Here is an 18,924-nt window from a genome sequence, read left to right on the forward strand (position 1 = left end):
TGATTTACTATTCATAATACTTATATACTGCTCATTTACTATTCATAATACTTATATACTGCTCATTTACTATTCATAATACTTATATACTGCTGATTTACTATTCATAATACTTATTTACTGCTGATTTACTATTCATAATACTTATATACTGCTCATTTACTATTCATAATACTTATATACTACATGTACATGTAATAGATGTGTGTTACTCTCTCTATGAGGTGTGTACATGTAATAGATGTGTGTTACTCTCTCTATGAGGTGTGTACATGTAATAGATGTGTGTTACTCTCTCTATGAGGTGTGTACATGTAATAGATGTGTGTTACTCTCTCTATGAGGTGTGTACATGTAATAGATGTGTGTTACTCTCTCTATGAGGTGTGTACATGTAATAGATGTGTGTTACTCTCTCTATGAGGTGTGTACATGTAATAGATGTGTGTTACTCTCTCTATGAGGTGTGTACATGTAATAGATGTGTGTTACTCTCTGTAGGAGCGAGGAACATCTACCACCAGCTGCTGATGAACAGCCTCCTCATGGACCTCAAATACAAGAAGATCTTTGCCATCCAGTTCGCCAAGGTAACAAATAATCAACTGGTTTAACTAATCCTAACAACTAGATCCTCTAATCCAGGGGTTCTTGACCTTTTTGGCTCGGGGCCCATTGAAATATTAACACCTGTCTTTTAACTACTCTTTCGCCCTCTTGGTTTGATCTGTATTCAATAACAAAAAAAAATCATTCAGTTTAACAAGCAAAAGATAAGATATTACTGTATTCATCCCCAGGGGGAAATTTCATGAACGAGCAGCAAACATGTTTACATATATACAATAAAATAGCAGGGCAGGACATAGTCCATTCAAGAATTTAAATAATATAGGAAATGTACAAGTAAAAATAAAATGAAAGTGTATCTAAAGTATAAAGTGAAGCAGTGCAAGTTTCATTGAGGAGGATCTGTCCAGAGGAGATTCATTAAATCATGTGTATGTAAACCTGCACATAACAATTCATGGAACAAATCACGCTACTACAAGAACTAATTTAAACTAATAATTAGATTTTACTAGAGAAAAAAATAAATGAGAAAAAAACATCCTACTGGTCATCAGGTTTAACTAACAACCAGACCCCTAACAACCAGACCCCTCTCAACGGTCCTACTGGTCATCAGGTTTAACTAACAACCAGACTCCTAACAACCAGACCCCTCTCAACGGTCCTACTGGTCATCAGGTTTAACTAACAACCAGACCCCTAACAACCAGACCCCTCTCAACGGTCCTACTGGTCATCAGGTTTAACTAACAACCAGACCTCTCTCAACGGTCCTACTGGTCATCAGGTTTAACTAACAACCAGACCCCTAACAACCAGACCCCTAACAACCAGACCCCTCTCAACGGTCCTACTGGTCATCAGGTTTAACTAACAACCAGACCCCTAACAACCAGACCCCTCTCAACGGTCCTACAGGTCATCAGGTTTAACTAACAACCAGACCCCTCTCAACGGTCCTACTGGTCATCAGGTTTAACTAACAACCAGACCTCTCTCAACGGTCCTACTGGTCATCAGGTTTAACTAACAACCAGACCCCTAACAACCAGACCCCTCTCAACGGTCCTACTGGTCATCAGGTTTAACTAACAACCAGACCTCTCTCAACGGTCCTACTGGTCATCAGGTTTAACTAACAACCAGACCCCTAACAACCAGACCCCTAACAACCAGACCCCTCTCAACGGTCCTACTGGTCATCAGGTTTAACTAACAACCAGACCCCTAACAACCAGACCCCTCTCAACGGTCCTACTGGTCATCAGGTTTAACTAACAACCAGACCCCTCAACGGTCCTACTGGTCATCAGGTTTAACTAACAACCAGACCCCTCTCAACGGTCCTACTGGTCATCAGGTTTAACTAACAACCAGACCCCTAACAACCAGACCCCTAACAACCAGACCCCTCTCAACGGTCCTACAGGTCATCAGGTTTAACTAACAACCAGACCCCTAACAACCAGACCCCTCTCAACGGTCCTACTGGTCATCAGGTTTAACTAACAACCAGACCCCTAACAACCAGACCCCTCTCAACGGTCCTACTGGTCATCAGGTTTAACTAACAACCAGACCCCTAACAACCAGACCCCTAACAACCAGACCCCTCTCAACGGTCCTACTGGTCATCAGGTTTAACTAACAACCAGACCCCTAACAACCAGACCCCTCTCAACGGTCCTACTGGTCATCAGGTTTAACTAACAACCAGACCCCTAACAACCAGACCCCTAACAACCAGACCCCTCTCAACGGTCCTACTGGTCATCAGGTTTAACTAACAACCAGACCCCTCTCAACGGTCCTACTGGTCATCTGGTTTAACTAACAACCAGACCCCTAACAACCAGACCCCTAACAACCAGACCCCTCTCAACGGTCCTACTGGTCATCAGGTTTAACTAACAACCAGACCCCTAACAACCAGACCCCTCTCAACGGTCCTACTGGTCATCTGGTTTAACTAACAACCAGACCCCTAACAACCAGACCCCTCTCAACGGTCCTACTGGTCATCAGGTTTAACTAACAACCAGACCCCTAACAACCAGACCCCTCTCAACGGTCCTACTGGTCATCTGGTTTAACTAACAACCAGACCCCTCTCAACGGTCCTACTGGTCATCTGGTTTAACTAACAACCAGACCCCTAACAACCAGACCCCTCTCAACGGTCCTACTGGTCATCTGGTTTAACTAACAACCAGACCCCTAACAACCAGACCCCTCTCAACGGTCCTACTGGTCATCAGGTTTAACTAACAACCAGACCCCTCTCAACGGTCCTACTGGTCATCAGGTTTAACTAACAACCAGACCCCTAACAACCAGACCCCTCTCAACGGTCCTACTGGTCATCTGGTTTAACTAACAACCAGACCCCTAACAACCAGACCCCTCTCAACGGTCCTACTGGTCATCAGGTTTAACTAACAACCAGACCCCTCTCAACGGTCCTACTGGTCATCAGGTTTAACTAACAACCAGACTCCTAACAACCAGACCCCTCTCAACGGTCCTACTGGTCATCAGGTTTAACTAACAACCAGACTCCTAACAACCAGACCCCTCTCAACGGTCCTACTGGTCATCAGGTTTAACTAACAACCAGACCCCTCTCAACGGTCCTACTGGTCATCTGGTTTAACTAACCCTAGCCGAATTATGGGGGGCTGGATGTCACGCACTTCGGCTTGAGAAAGTACTCTAAAGCGTAACCGTAAACCACTTTAGCCGAATAAAGTGTTCGACATTCGGATGCGGTACTTGACCGGCCGTTTTCCGGAGGGGGTTTTGCGGACTTCAATCCAATGAAAATGTCCGAAAATCGACTCAGCAAAAAAGGTGCGTGTGAGAAAAATGCGTGGGCCGCAGTAGCACTAAACCTTGATGTCGAGTAGGGGCCACAAAATATTGTCCGCGAGTTTGAGACCCATGCTCTAAACCGTTCTACTGGTTACCCTAACAACCACATCCAGATACGCAGCTGTTTCTGGTGAAGATGTAGTTTTTCTACTGTTAAAAAAAAAAGAAGTATAATCCACGTTAGTAGAATAAGATTCAAAGTGTTCTTAAGGTCCTGGTGGTCTCAACGCGTTCTTAAAGTTCATGTGGTCCTGGTGGTCTCAACGCGTTCTTAAAGTTCATGTGGTCCTGGTGGTCTCAACGCGTTCTTAAAGTTCATGTGGTCCTGGTGGTCTCAACGTGTTCTTAAAAGTTCATGTGGTCCTGGTGTTCTCAACGTGTTCTTAAAGTCCATGTGGTCCTGGTGGTCTCAATGTGTTCTTAAAGTTCATGTGGTCCTGGTGGTCTCAACGTGTTCTTAAAGTTCATGTGGTCTTGGTGGTCTCAACGTGTTCTTAAAGTTCATGTGGTCCTGGTGGTCTCAACGTGTTCTTAAAGTCCATGTGGTCCTGGTGGTCTCAACGTGTTCTTAAAGTCCATGTGGTCCTGGTGGTCTCAACGTGTTCTTAAAGTTCATGTGGTCCTGGTGTTCTCAACGTGTTCTTAAAGTCCATGTGGTCTTGGTGGTCTCAACGTGTTCTTAAAGTTCATGTGGTCCTGGTGTTCTCAACGTGTTCTTAAAGTCCATGTGGTCCTGGTGGTCTCAACGTGTTCTTAAAGTCCATGTGGTCCTGGTGGTCTCAACGTGTTCTTAAAGTCCATGTGGTCCTGGTGTCTCCCTCTAGAACTACAGACGCCTCCAGACAGACTTCATGGAGGATGACCATGAGCGTGTGGTGTCGGTGACCTCACTGTCGGTCCAGCTCTTCACCGTCCCGACCATGGTGAGTTCCTCCACTTGTCTGTCTGTCTCTCTCTGCCTGTCTCACCCTCCTGCTGGTAGAACCGTGGGCGTGACGGACGACCACAACGTCACCGACTCGACTGGTGGTGAGACCGGCGTGTTGAGATGTTGATGATCAGATATGATTCACTCTGCTCAGCTGTGTGTGTGTGTGTGTGTGTGTGTGTGTGTGTGTGTGTGTGTTGCAGGCCCGGATGCTGATGGTGGAGGAGAACCTGATGACCACCATCATTAAGACATTTGTAGACCACCTCCGTCACCGAGACCTGCAGGGACGCTTCCAGTTCGACCGCTACACCGCCCAGCAGGCCTTCAAGTTCGGACGGGTCCAGAGCCTCATCGGAGACCTCAAGTGAGACCAGTTACTGTGACAGTTATCTCCCAGTGACATACTGGTTTACACCAGTTACTGTGACAGTTATCTCCCAGTGACATACTGGTTTACGTCAGTTACTGTGACAGTTATCTCCCAGTGACATACTGGTTTACACCAGTTACTGTGACAGTTATATCCCAGTGACATACTGGTTTACACCAGTTACTGTGACAGTTATCTCCCAGTGACATACTGGTTTACACCAGTTACTGTGACAGTTATCTCCCAGTGACATACTGGTTTACACCAGTTACTGTGACAGTTATCTCCCAGTGACATACTGGTTTACACCAGTTACTGTGACAGTTATCTCCCAGTGACATACTGGTTTACACCAGTTACTGTGACAGTTATCTCCCAGTGACATACTGGTTTACACCAGTTACTGTGACAGTTATCTCCCAGTGACATACTGGTTTACACCAGTTACTGTGACAGTTATCTCCCAGTGACATACTGGTTTATGCCAGTTACTGTGACAGTTATCTCCCAGTGACATACTGGTTTATGACAATTACTGTGACAGTTATATCCCAGTGACATACTGGTTTATGACAGTTACTGTGACAGTTATATCCCAGTGACATACTGGTTTATGACAGTTACTGTGACAGTTATCTCCCAGTGACATACTGGTTTATGACAATTACTGTGACAGTTATATCCCAGTGACATACTGGTTTATGACAGTTACTGTGACAGTTATATCCCAGTGACATACTGGGTTATGACAGTTACTGTGACAGTTATCTCCCAGTGACATACTGGTTTACACCAGTTACTGTGACAGTTATCTCCAAGTGACATACTGGTTTACACCAGTTACTGTGACAGTTATCTCCAAGTGACATACTGGTTTACACCAATTACTGTGATTAATATAACAGGTGTGTGTGTGTGTGTGTAGGTACATCCTCATCAGTCGTCCTTCTGAGTGGAGCGACCAGCTCAGGCTGAAGTTTCTAGAAGGTCTGGATGCTTTTCTGGAGCTGCTCAAGTGTATGCAGGTAAACAAGGATTGTCTGTCTGTATGTCAGTGGGCGTTCCTTCACTGTCATGTCTCCTGCACTTGATGGGAGCAAGAGCCTTCAGTTATCAAGATCCTCTTTTATGGAACCAGCTTCCACTTTCAGTCCTGGAGGCAGACACAGTCACCTCATTCAAGAATAGACTTAAGACTTTCCTCTTTAATAGTCCTTATAGTTAGGGCTGAATCAGGCTTGCCCTGGTCCAGCCCCTTGATATGCTGCTATAGGCTTATAGGCTGCTGGGGGATGTTTTAGGATACACTGAGCACCTATCTCCTCTTCTCGCTCTCCTTATGGATGAATTTACATCTCTCCATTGCACCGTATTAACTCTGCTTCCTCCCCGGAGTCGTTGTGACTTCACGTCTCATAGGGTCCATTGGACCTGGAGGTGTCTGATGCTGGTGAACCGGCCTCCCATTGGCCCTGCTGATGCCCCGCCCCCCCTCCTCTCTACCTCCTTCTGTTTCATGGATTGGAGTTCCATTCATACATTGTCATATTCATGTAATGTGTTTATGTAACTCTGTAACTCTGTTCATCTGGTCACATGACATCTATTCATCTGTCCATCCGGGGAGAGGGATCCTCCTCTGTTGCTCTCCTGAAGGGTTCTTCCCTTTTTTCCCTGAAAGATTATTTTTGGGGAGTTTTTCCTGATCTGATGTGAGGTCAAAGGTCAGGGATGTCGTATGTGTACAGATTGTAAAGCCCTCTAAATTTGTAATTTGTGATATTGGGCTATATCAAATAAACTGAATTGAATTGAATGCCACGTCTCCTACACTTGATGCCACGTCTCCTACACTTGATGCGCTATTTTAATGAAGTCTGTCTCTGAACATCTGAACCTGTCTGCCTTTGTCTCTGAACCTGTCGGTCTGACTGAACCTGTCTCTCTTTCTCAACCCATTTCTCACTGTCTCTGAATCTGTCTGTCTGTCTCTAAAGGGTATGGACCCTGTGGTGAGACAGGTGGGGCAGCACATAGAGATGGAGCCTGAGTGGGAAGCAGCATTCACTCTGCAGATGAAACTGACTCACATCATCTCCATGATCCAGGAGTGGTGCTCCACTGATGTGAGACTGTACTACTACTACTACTTCTACTAGATACAAGTACTGCATATACTGCAGACTACTACATACAGTATAAAAGTACTACATACTAAAGTATATGATTAATACAGCAACTGTTCTCCTGGTTCCCCTTTTACTTGCAGGTTTAAACAAGATGAAACTAGGTGTAATTGTGTGTATTTCACTTTATATGACTAGTTGCGTTTTCTATATACTCAGGAGCACGTGCTGATCGAGGCCTACAGGAAGTGTCTGAGCGCGCTCAGTCACTGTCACAGTGGCCTTCCAGACGGTGAGCAGCCAATCAGCTTGAGTGTAGCCGGTCACTGTGTGGAGACGTTCAGGTACCAGGTGTCTCAGGACAAAGTATCCATACACCTCCCAGTCTGCAGGCTGCTGGCAGGTAATCACATGGTAACATGCAAAGTTACACACACACAGTAATGCACACAATAACGCACTGTAACAAACACTATTACACCCACAGTAACGCACACAGCAACACACACAGTAACGCACACAGCAACACACACAGTAACACGTAATAATTCACACAGTTACAGACACATTAACGTGCACAGGAACACAGTTACTCACACAGTAATGCACACTGGTACACACACAGTTACACTAACTGTAACACACAGTTACACTAACTGTAACACACAGTAACGCACACACAGTAACACTCAGACACACAGTAGCCTACACTCGCAGTAACATGTACAGCAGCAATCACAGTAACACACACAGTATTAACATGTCCACATATCTATGAACTTTGTCCTCCTCAGGTCTTCATGTTCTCCTCAGCAGGACAGAAGTTGCGTCTCGTTTCCCTGAACAGCTTCCTCTGGTCAGTCCCCCGTCTGTATGTAGTATTTGAGCGTCAGCTGACCTCTGGTGTATAGAAGTCTATGCTTCATATGTTAAAAGTTCATTCTCTCTACTGACCACCAGGGGGCGACTCCTCTGGTTGTATAGATGTCTATGCTTCTTACTAAGGACTAAGCTCTATTTTACTTTCTACCTTTGAAGTAAATATACTTTTGTCCATTATCAGTTTTGGCAAGAATAAGAGATTCTTGTAAAAACTAAACTTCACTGATTATAGTGAAACGTTGCCTTTTGTCTTGAGCTCAGTTTAGTTTCTATTGCTGGATATTCCACTAACGAGCTGTGGGTGTGGTCAGCACAGCTGTAGCTAACCATCGTCAACTCTGGTGTAAAACCGGGAAGTGTTTTTAAGCTTCAGCGTCAGTGAATACTTGTTGGATAAAGACATAGGAGTCTTTGGTAGGAGTCCAGACTCGGAGGATAAAGACATAGGAGTCTTTGGATGGAGTCCAGTCTCAGAGGATAAAGACATAGGAGTCTTTGGTAGGAGTCCAGACTCGGAGGATAAAGACATAGGAGTCTTTGGATGGAGTCCAGTCTCAGAGGATAAAGACATAGGAGTCTTTCATTGGAGTCCAGACTCAGAGGATAAAGACATAGGAGTCTTTGGATGGAGTCCAGTCTCAGAGGATAAAGACATAGGAGTCTTTCATTGGAGTCCAGACTCAGAGGATAAAGACATAGGAGTCTTTCATTGGAGTCCAGACTCGGAGGATAAAGACATAGGAGTCTTTGGATGGAGTCCAGTCTCAGAGGATAAAGACATAGGAGTCTTTGGTTGGAGTCAAGACTCAGGAGTCTTTGGTTGGAGTCCAGACTCGGAGGATAAAGACATAGGAGTCTTTGGATGGAGTCCAGTCTCAGAGGATAAAGACATAGGAATCTTTCGTTGGAGTCAAGACTCAGGAGTCATTGTTTGGAGTCCAGACTCAGAAGATAAAGACATAGGAGTCTTTGGATGGAGTCAAGACTTGGAGGATAAAGACATAGGGGTCTTTCGTTGGAGTCTTCGGGGGTGACTGAGTATAATATTGCTCTGTGAGTATGTGTCTACCTTCAAGCCTCGGACTCGTTCACACATATACCGAAATCCCTCCTCTGTTATCTTTCCCACCCGCTTCACACAGACCCAGCACCTCGTCACAGGGCGCCTCTGGAACTGCCAGTCAGCCAACCTCAAGGCAGACTTTATCTCTCACTGAGACTTGGATCACACCAGACAACACATCTACCCCTGCTGCTCTCTCCTTTGCCTTCTCCTTCAGCCACACACCCAGACCCTCTGGTCAGGGTGGTGGTACAGGTTTACTCATTTCCCCGCTTCCACTTTTTACCCCACTGACTTTTGAGTTTCATGCTGTGACAGTTACTCATTAAACTAATCATTGTTGTTCTCTACCGTCCTCCTGGTTCTTTGGAACATTTCTTGGACGAATTAGTCCTCCTATCAAACTTCTCAGAAAACGGCCCCCACTCATCCTTCTGGGTGACTTTAACATCCAGACAGAGAAGTCATGTGACCTGCTACTCTTACTGTCTTCCTTTGCTCTCTCTCTCAGTCCTTCCCCTCCTACTCACAAAGCTGGACACCACCTCGACTATATGTTCACCAGAAACTGCTCCACATCTAACCTCACTGTAACTCCACTTCATGTCTCTGACCATCTCTTACTCTCTCTTTGGAACTGACAACCCGCCCACAGGCTCTGCACCTGTCCGACTCAACATCTGCACCCTTTCATCCTCCTCTCTGGCCTCTGTTCTATCAACCCTCCCTTCAACTGACTCTTTCTCACTCATGCATCCTGACTCTGCCACTGACATTCTTCTCTCTACGCTGTCGTCCTCTCTTGATTCTCTCTGTCCTCTTAAGACTCGAAAAGGTCCTCAAGTCCTCTCCGGCTCCGTGGCTGTCTGACTCTGTGTGCGCCGAGAGAGCCACTATGCGAGCGTCGGAAAGTAAATAGCGACCTGCTCGCCTATCAATCTCTTCTCTCCTTCTCTGCCTCTATCTCGGGCAGCCAAAAGCTCTTTCTACCAAACCAGAATTCGATCCTCATTTTCTAACCCCAAAAAACTCTTCTCTATCTTCTCCAACCCATGATCCTATCTTCCCCAACTGATCCTCTCGTTTCCCCAATCTGAAACACAGGTAGCAGCACAAATCTCTGCCTGTCTGACTGACATCTCTCAGTGGATGTCTGATTGACATCTCTCAGTGGATGTCTGACTGACATCTCTCAGTGGATGTCTGACTGACATCTCTCAGTGGATGTCTGACTGACATCTCTCAGTGGATGTCTGACTGACATCTCTCAGTGGATGTCTGATTGACATCTCTCAGTGGATGTCTGACTGACATCTCTCAGTGGATGTCTGATTGACATCTCTCAGTGGATGTCTGACTGACATCTCTCAGTGGATGTCTGATTGACATCTCTCAGTGGATGTCTGACTGACATCTCTCAGTGGATGTCTGACTGACATCTCTCAGTGGATGTCTGATTGACATCTCTCAGTGGATGTCTGACTGACATCTCTCAGTGGATGTCTGACTGACATCTCTCAGTGGATGTCTGATTGACATCTCAGTGGATGTCTGACTGACATCTCTCAGTGGATGTCTGACTGACATCTCTCAGTGGATGTCTGATTGACATCTCTCAGTGGATGTCTGATTGACATCTCTCAGTGGATGTCCGCTCACCACCTGAAAATTAACACTGACAAGACTGAACTTCTCCTCCTTCCAGGAAAAGGCTCTCCCACCCACGACCTGTCTATCACCTTCAACAACTCAGTGTTGGCCCCGCCCCCGACTGACAGGAACCTCGGTGTGACACCTGTCAGTCAACTCTCCCTGACTGCCAACATTACCACAACAACACGCTCCTGTAGGTACATGCTGTACAACATCAGGAAAATACGACCTCTTCTCACTCAGAAGGCGGCACAGCTTCTGGTCCAGGATCTAGTCCAGGTTCTGGTCCAGCTTCTGGTCCAGCTTCTGGTCCAGGCTCTGATCATCTCACGTCTAGACTACTGTAACTCCTCCTTCAGGTCTACCTGTTAATGTCATTCGACCTCTACAGCTCATCCAGAATGCAGCAGCTCGACTGGTCTTCAACCTCCTAAATGTACCCACAAATGTACCCGCTCCTCCGCGACCTTCACTGGTTACCGGTGGCCGCAGCATCCGCTTCAAAACATTGGTTCTTGTTTACTGTGCTGTGAACAGATCGGGTCCAGTCTACACCCAGGACATGGTCTAACCTCACATCCCAGCCCATTCCCTCCGCTTGCCTTCTACCAATCGACTTGTAGCTCCGTCACTGTGAGCTAATAACTCGACAGGTGGGCTACAAGGTGATTGACAGGTCTCTACCAGACCATAAAGCAGGGTATGCTTTAGGGCGGGGCTACAAGGGGATTCACAGGTCTCTACCATAGCGTTGTCCGGTCTGGGAGTGTTCTGTGTTCTCGTCTCAGAACGTTAACCCACAGCTTTTCACAGCTTGTTTTTAGGTCATGAAAGTTTATTTATATACATTTTTGTTCACCAAAAATGTCTGTCAGTGTTAAGTTTTACATTGCTTCACCCTCTCGTGTCACTTCTGGTCTAAAAATAAATAAAATTGTGACAGTCAAAAACCAAGAATTTGTCATGTTGAGTTGTAAACAATTAAAGCCAATGTTATAAAAAAATGACCTCAAGAAGAGCCAGGCTGTTGTATTCTGTTGGATCAGATCAATACGTGTGTGTGTCTCTCTCTTTTCAGGGGGAACTCAGCCCCCCCCTCCTGATCGAGCTCCCCCTCCGCTGTCTGGTTCTCTGTGCCCAGGTGCATGCTGGGATGTGGAGGAGGAATGGGTTCTCCCTGATCAACCAGGTGAGTCGATAACGGCTGATCAATGCTGATATGATCAGTTTATATCATGCAGGAGCAGACATTCCATAATAAACATCTAGCAGTCACATGTATTAGTAATACTAATAATATGATCATATTAATAATTATTACACAAGTTATTTACGACTGGATTTTAACAAAACATTAACAAACCAGGTGAGACTCATCACAGTGGACACCTGTGTCCTTTTTGTCTATTTCAATGAACATATTATAGAACAGAAACAAATCTGTGTAAAGGGATTTTATTTCTTTTATTGAAAGTCTGTAAAGTATTGAAAATATTCATAACTCACAGTTGTCAAACTGACAAAAATTAGATGTTCTCGCAGCTCTTTTCTTCATGATTTATGAATGAAGTTGTCTTGTTGTGTATTTCAGATTTACTATTATCACAACGTCAAGTGCCGAGTGGAGATGTTCGACAAGGATATGATCATGCTGCAGGTAGATTATTATTATTATTATTATTATTACTATAATACCTGCTGGGCAATTCTACATATAATCATCTCTACTTTTGTTTATCTTGTGTAGTCTCTTAAGTTTCTTTCTTGGTCTCTTCCCGTCCAGGCGGGGGCGTCCATGATGGACCCAAACCACTTCCTCATGATCGTCCTGAGTAGGTTCGAACTTTTTCACATTTTCAGCTCCGCGGACTGCAGGAAGAGATACAGAGACACTCACAAGGTCAGTACTGACTGTATAACAGACTAGGTAGAGATACAGACACTCACAAGGTCAGTACTGACTGTATAACAGACTAGGTAGAGATACAGAGACACTCACAAGGTCAGTACTGACTGTATAACAGACTAGGTAGAGATAGACACTCACAAGGTCAGTACTGACTGTATAACAGACTAGGTAGAGATACAGAGACACTCACAAGGTCAGTACTGACTGTATAACAGACTAGGTAGAGATACAGACACTCACAAGGTCAGTACTGACTGTATAACAGACTAGGTAGAGATACAGAGACACTCACAAGGTCAGTACTGACTGTATAACAGACTAGGTAGAGATACAGAGACACTCACAAGGTCAGTACTGACTGTATAACAGACTAGGTAGAGATACAGACACTCACAAGGTCAGTACTGACTGTATAACAGACTAGGTAGAGATACAGAGACACTCACAAGGTCAGTACTGACTGTATAACAGACTAGGTAGAGATACAGAGACACTCACAAGGTCAGTACTGACTGTATAACAGACTAGGTAGAGATACAGACACTCACAAGGTCAGTACTGACTGTATAACAGACTAGGTAGAGATACAGACACTCACAAGGTCAGTACTGACTGTATAACAGACTAGGTAGAGATACAGACACTCACAAGGTCAGTACTGACTGTATAACAGACTAGGTAGAGATAGACACTCACAAGGTCAGTACTGACTGTATAACAGACTAGGTAGAGATACAGAGACACTCACAAGGTCAGTACTGACTGTATAACAGACTAGGTAGAGATACAGACACTCACAAGGTCAGTACTGACTGTATAACAGACTAGGTAGAGATACAGAGACACTCACAAGGTCAGTACTGACTGTATAACAGACTAGGTAGAGATACAGAGACACTCACAAGGTCAGTACTGACTGTATAACAGACTAGGTAGAGATACAGACACTCACAAGGTCAGTACTGACTGTATAACAGACTAGGTAGAGATACAGACACTCACAAGGTCAGTACTGACTGTATAACAGACTAGGTAGAGATACAGACACTCACAAGGTCAGTACTGACTGTATAACAGACTAGGTAGAGATACAGAGACACTCACAAGGTCAGTACTGACTGTATAACAGACTAGGTAGAGATACAGACACTCACAAGGTCAGTACTGACTGTATAACAGACTAGGTAGAGATACAGAGACACTCACAAGGTCAGTACTGACTGTATAACAGACTAGGTAGAGATACAGAGACACTCACAAGGTCAGTACTGACTGTATAACAGACTAGGTAGAGATACAGAGACACTCACAAGGTCAGTACTGACTGTATAACAGACTAGGTAGAGATACAGAGACACTCACAAGGTCAGTACTGACTGTATAACAGACTAGGTAGAGATACAGACACTCACAAGGTCAGTACTGACTGTATAACAGACTAGGTAGAGATACAGAGACACTCACAAGGTCAGTACTGACTGTATAACAGACTAGGTAGAGATACACTCACAAGGTCAGTACTGACTGTATAACAGACTAGGTCGAGATACAGACACTCACAAGGTCAGTGCTGACTGTATAACAGACTAGGTAGAGATACAGACACTCACAAGGTCAGTACTGACTGTATAACAGACTAGGTAGAGATACAGACACTCACAAGGTCAGTACTGACTGTATAACAGACTAGGTAGAGATACAGACACTCACAAGGTCAGTACTGACTGTATAACAGACTAGGTAGAGATACAGACACTCACAAGGTCAGTACTGACTGTATAACAGACTAGGTAGAGATACAGACACTCACAAGGTCAGTACTGACTGTATAACAGACTAGGTAGAGATACAGAGACACTCACAAGGTCAGTACTGACTGTATAACAGACTAGGTAGAGATACAGACACTCACAAGGTCAGTACTGACTGTATAACAGACTAGGTAGAGATACAGACACTCACAAGGTCAGTACTGACTGTATAACAGACTAGGTAGAGATACAGACACTCACAAGGTCAGTACTGACTGTATAACAGACTAGGTAGAGATACAGACACTCACAAGGTCAGTACTGACTGTATAACAGACTAGGTAGAGATACAGACACTCACAAGGTCAGTACTGACTGTATAACAGACTAGGTAGAGATACAGACACTCACAAGGTCAGTACTGACTGTATAACAGACTAGGTAGAGATACAGAGACACTCACAAGGTCAGTACTGACTGTATAACAGACTAGGTAGAGATACAGACACTCACAAGGTCAGTACTGACTGTATAACAGACTAGGTAGAGATACAGACACTCACAAGGTCAGTACTGACTGTATAACAGACTAGGTAGAGATACAGAGACACTCACAAGGTCAGTACTGACTGTATAACAGACTAGGTAGAGATACAGACACTCACAAGGTCAGTACTGACTGTATAACAGACTAGGTAGAGATACAGAGACACTCACAAGGTCAGTACTGACTGTATAACAGACTAGGTAGAGATACAGAGACACTCACAAGGTCAGTACTGACTGTATAACAGACTAGGTAGAGATACAGACACTCACAAGGTCAGTACTGACTGTATAACAGACTAGGTAGAGATACAGACACTCACAAGGTCAGTACTGACTGTATAACAGACTAGGTAGAGATACAGAGACACTCACAAGGTCAGTACTGACTGTATAACAGACTAGGTAGAGATACAGAGACACTCACAAGGTCAGTACTGACTGTATAACAGACTAGGTAGAGATACAGAGACACTCACAAGGTCAGTACTGACTGTATAACAGACTAGGTAGAGATACAGAGACACTCACAAGGTCAGTACTGACTGTATAACAGACTAGGTAGAGATACAGACACTCACAAGGTCAGTACTGACTGTATAACAGACTAGGTAGAGATACAGACACTCACAAGGTCAGTACTGACTGTATAACAGACTAGGTAGAGATACAGAGACACTCACAAGGTCAGTACTGACTGTATAACAGACTAGGTAGAGATACAGACACTCACAAGGTCAGTACTGACTGTATAACAGACTAGGTAGAGATACAGAGACACTCACAAGGTCAGTACTGACTGTATAACAGACTAGGTAGAGATACAGAGACACTCACAAGGTCAGTACTGACTGTATAACAGACTAGGTAGAGATACAGAGACACTCACAAGGTCAGTACTGACTGTATAACAGACTAGGTAGAGATACAGACACTCACAACACTCTACTGTGTGACAGGATGTGGTGCAGCAGAACAACACTCTGATGGAGGAGATGCTTCACCTTATCATCATGGTGGTCGGTGAGTCTGTGTTCTAATTTCTTCCGCATTAAAATGTCAAAAAAAAGACTCAACCTATATTATATATTTAGTTGAGTTGTTTACTTGTGTGCGGTGCCCCTGCGGACACAAATACAACAACAACAACAGCTGAGGTAACATTAGCGGCAGCTCAACTAGTCCAGTGTCCTCCGAACAGCATCGGAGAAACACCGCTAATGTTTTAATTAGCGGGTACGTTTGTTTTGGAGAGGAGGGCCCTTCTGCACTGATGGAAGCCAGGAGATGCCAAATGCATCTGAACAGGGGACGTGTGTGTGTGTGTGTGTGTGTGGTGCAGGTGAGCGCTACGTGTCAGGTGTCGGCCAGGTGGAGTCCTTTGATGAGGTCAGAAGAGAAATCATCCATCAGCTGTCAATCAGACCAATGGCTCACAGCGAGCTGGTGAAGGCTTTGCCTGAGAATGTGAGTGTTTAGCTGTCTGTGGGTTCACCTGTCCTTCTGTTTACCCGTCTGTCTGTTTACCCGTCTGTCTGTTTACCTGTCTGTCTGTTCACCTATCCTTCTGTTTACCCGTCTGTGGGTTCACCTGTCCTTCTGTTTACCCGTCTGTCTGTTTACCCGTCTGTGGGTTCACCTATCCTTCTGTTTACCCGTCTGTCTGTTTACCCGTCTGTCTGTTTACCTGTCTGTCTGTTCACCTATCCTTCTGTTTACCCGTCTGTCTGTTTACCCGTCTGTGGGTTCACCTGTCCTTCTGTTTACCCGTCTGTCTGTTTACCCGTCTGTGGGTTCACCTATCCTTCTGTTTACCCGTCTGTCTGTTTACCCGTCTGTCTGTTTACCCGTCTGTCTGTTTACCTGTCTGTCTGTTCACCTATCCTTCTGTTTACCCGTCTGTCTGTTTACCCGTCTGTCTGTTTACCTGTCTGTCTGTTCACCTATCCTTCTGTTTACCCGTCTGTCTGTTTACCCGTCTGTGGGTTCACCTGTCTTTCTGTTTACCCGTCTGTCTGTTTACCCGTCTGTGGGTTCACCTGTCCTTCTGTTTACCCGTCTGTCTGTTTACCCGTCTGTCTGTTCACCTATCCTTCTGTTTACCCGTCTGTCTGTTTACCCGTCTGTGGGTTCACCTGTCCTTCTGTTTACCCGTCTGTCTGTTTACCCGTCTGTGGGTTCACCTATCCTTCTGTTTACCCATCTGTCTGTTTACCCGTCTGTCTGTTTACCCGTCTGTCTGTTTACCCGTCTGTCTGTTCACCTGTCCTTCTGTTTACCCGTCTGTCTGTTTACCCGTCTGTCTGTTCACCTGTCCTTCTGTTTATCCGTCTGTCTGTTTACCCGTCTGTCTGTTCACCTATCCTTCTGTTTACCCGTCTGTCTGTTCACCTGTCCTTCTGTTTACCCGTCTGTCTGTTTACCCGTCTGTCTGTTCACCTGTCCTTCTGTTTATCCGTCTGTCTGTTTACCCGTCTGTCTGTTCACCTATCCTTCTGTTTACCCGTCTGTCTGTTCACCTGTCCTTCTGTTTACCCGTCTGTCTGTTCACCTGTCCTTCTGTTTATCCGTCTGTCTGTTTACCTGTCCTTCTGTTCACCTGTCTGTCTGTTCACCTGTCTGTCTGTTCACCTGTCTGTCTGTTCACCTGTCTGTCTGTTCACCTGTCCTTCTGTTTACCCGTCTGTCTGTTTACCTGTCCTTCTGTTCACCTGTCCTTCTGTTTACCCGTCTGTCTGTTCACCCGTCTGTCTGTTCACCCGTCTGTCTGTTCACCTGTCCTTCTGTTTATCCGTCTGTCTGTTTACCCGTCTGTCTGTTCACCTGTCCTTCTGTTTACCCGTCTGTCTGTTCACCTGTCCTTCTGTTTATCCATCTGTCTGTTTACCCGTCTGTCTGTTCACCTGTCCTTCTGTTTACCCGTCTGTCTGTTCACCTGTCCTTCTGTTTATCCGTCTGTCTGTTTACCTGTCCTTCTGTTTACCTGTCTGTCTGTTTACCCGTCTGTCTGTTTACCTGTCCTTCTGTTTACCTGTCTGTCTGTTCACCTGTCCTTCTGTTTATCCGTCTGTCTGTTTACCTGTCTGTCTGTTTACCTGTCTGTCTGTTTACCTGTATACCTACATATAGTTCATGTTTGTCTTTTTTTTCTCTTCAGGGGAACAAGGAGACGGGTCTGGAAAGAGTCATCGACAGCGTGGCTTCATTCAAGTCGGTTTCCTTCAACACCACCACCTTAAACAAAAGTCCACCTTAAAAACCATCAGTCCACCTTAAACACAAGTCCACATAATTCTAAGATCTACTATAGTTCTACTCCAGATCTACTATAGATCTAATACATATATAATATAGAACTAGTACAGATATAATATAGATCTAGTACAGATAAACTATAGATCTAATACAGATATAATATAGAACTAGTACAGATATAATATAGATCTAGTACAGATAAACTATAGATCTAATACATATATAATATAGAACTAGTACAGATATAATATAGATCTAGTACAGATAAACTATAGATCTAATACAGATATAATATAGATCTAATACAGATATAATATAGAACTAGTACAGATATAATATAGATCTAGTACAGATAAACTATAGATCTAATACATATATAATATAGAACTAGTACAGATATAATATAGATCTAGTACAGATAAACTATAGATCTAATACATATATAATATAGAACTAGTACAGATATAATATAGAACTAGTACATATATAATATAGAACTAATACAGATAAACTATAGATCTAATACATATATAATATAGAACTAGTACAGATATAATATAGATATAATAAAGATATATAGATGTAGTACAGATCTACTATATCTATTACATATCTAATATATATCCACTATAGATCTAATACAGATATAATATAGATATAATAAAGATATATAGATGTAGTACAGATCTACTATATCTATTACACATCTAATATATATCCACTATAGATCTAATACAGATATAATATAGATATAATAAAGATATATAGATCTAATACAGATCCACTGTGTTAACAGGAAACCAGGTGTGACGGGTCGAGGTCTGTATGAACTACGTCCTGAGTGGAACAAACACTTCAACCTGTATTTTCATCACTTCAGCAGAGCCGACCAGTCCAAGGTACACACTCTGATCAGGTGATTGATCAGGTGATGGTAACGGTGTGTGATGTCATGGTAACGGTGTGTGATGTCATGGTAACAGTGTGTGATGTC

At 44.1% G+C, this 18,924-nt stretch overlaps 1 protein-coding gene across 9 annotated transcripts in view; it reads left to right on the forward strand.

Moving 5' to 3' along the window:
- ubr2 (ubiquitin protein ligase E3 component n-recognin 2) overlaps window positions 1-18,924 on the forward strand; it is a 43,516-nt gene that overhangs the window by 8,068 nt on the left and 16,524 nt on the right. For 5 of the 9 annotated variants that reach the window (XR_004611135.1, XR_004611136.1, XR_004611137.1 and 2 more), the window contains exons 10-23: window positions 502-590; window positions 4,269-4,367; window positions 4,576-4,739; window positions 5,671-5,770; window positions 6,743-6,871; window positions 7,091-7,274; window positions 7,666-7,727; window positions 11,548-11,658; window positions 12,061-12,126; window positions 12,253-12,369; window positions 15,635-15,698; window positions 16,018-16,142; window positions 17,833-17,885; window positions 18,727-18,829. Coding sequence is in view for 6 of the 9 variants with exons in the window: in XM_034551835.1 (XP_034407726.1) it covers window positions 502-590; window positions 4,269-4,367; window positions 4,576-4,739; window positions 5,671-5,770; window positions 6,743-6,871; window positions 7,091-7,274; window positions 7,666-7,727; window positions 11,548-11,658; window positions 12,061-12,126; window positions 12,253-12,369; window positions 15,635-15,698; window positions 16,018-16,142; window positions 17,833-17,885; window positions 18,727-18,829 (1,466 nt within the window). In the remaining 3 variants the exon portion in view is untranslated. Of the gene's footprint in view, window positions 1-501; window positions 591-4,268; window positions 4,368-4,575; window positions 4,740-5,670; window positions 5,771-6,742; window positions 6,872-7,090; window positions 7,275-7,665; window positions 7,728-11,006; window positions 11,135-11,547; window positions 11,659-12,060; window positions 12,127-12,252; window positions 12,370-15,634; window positions 15,699-16,017; window positions 16,143-17,832; window positions 17,886-18,726; window positions 18,871-18,924 lie in introns of those variants that run through there. The other 4 variants (XM_034551837.1, XM_034551839.1, XM_034551840.1 and 1 more) reach the window with 4 other exon arrangements.

This window comes from Cyclopterus lumpus, chromosome 15 (genome assembly GCF_009769545.1).
Source record: "Cyclopterus lumpus isolate fCycLum1 chromosome 15, fCycLum1.pri, whole genome shotgun sequence".
In the NCBI taxonomy this organism is placed as follows: Eukaryota; Metazoa; Chordata; class Actinopteri; order Perciformes; family Cyclopteridae; genus Cyclopterus; species Cyclopterus lumpus.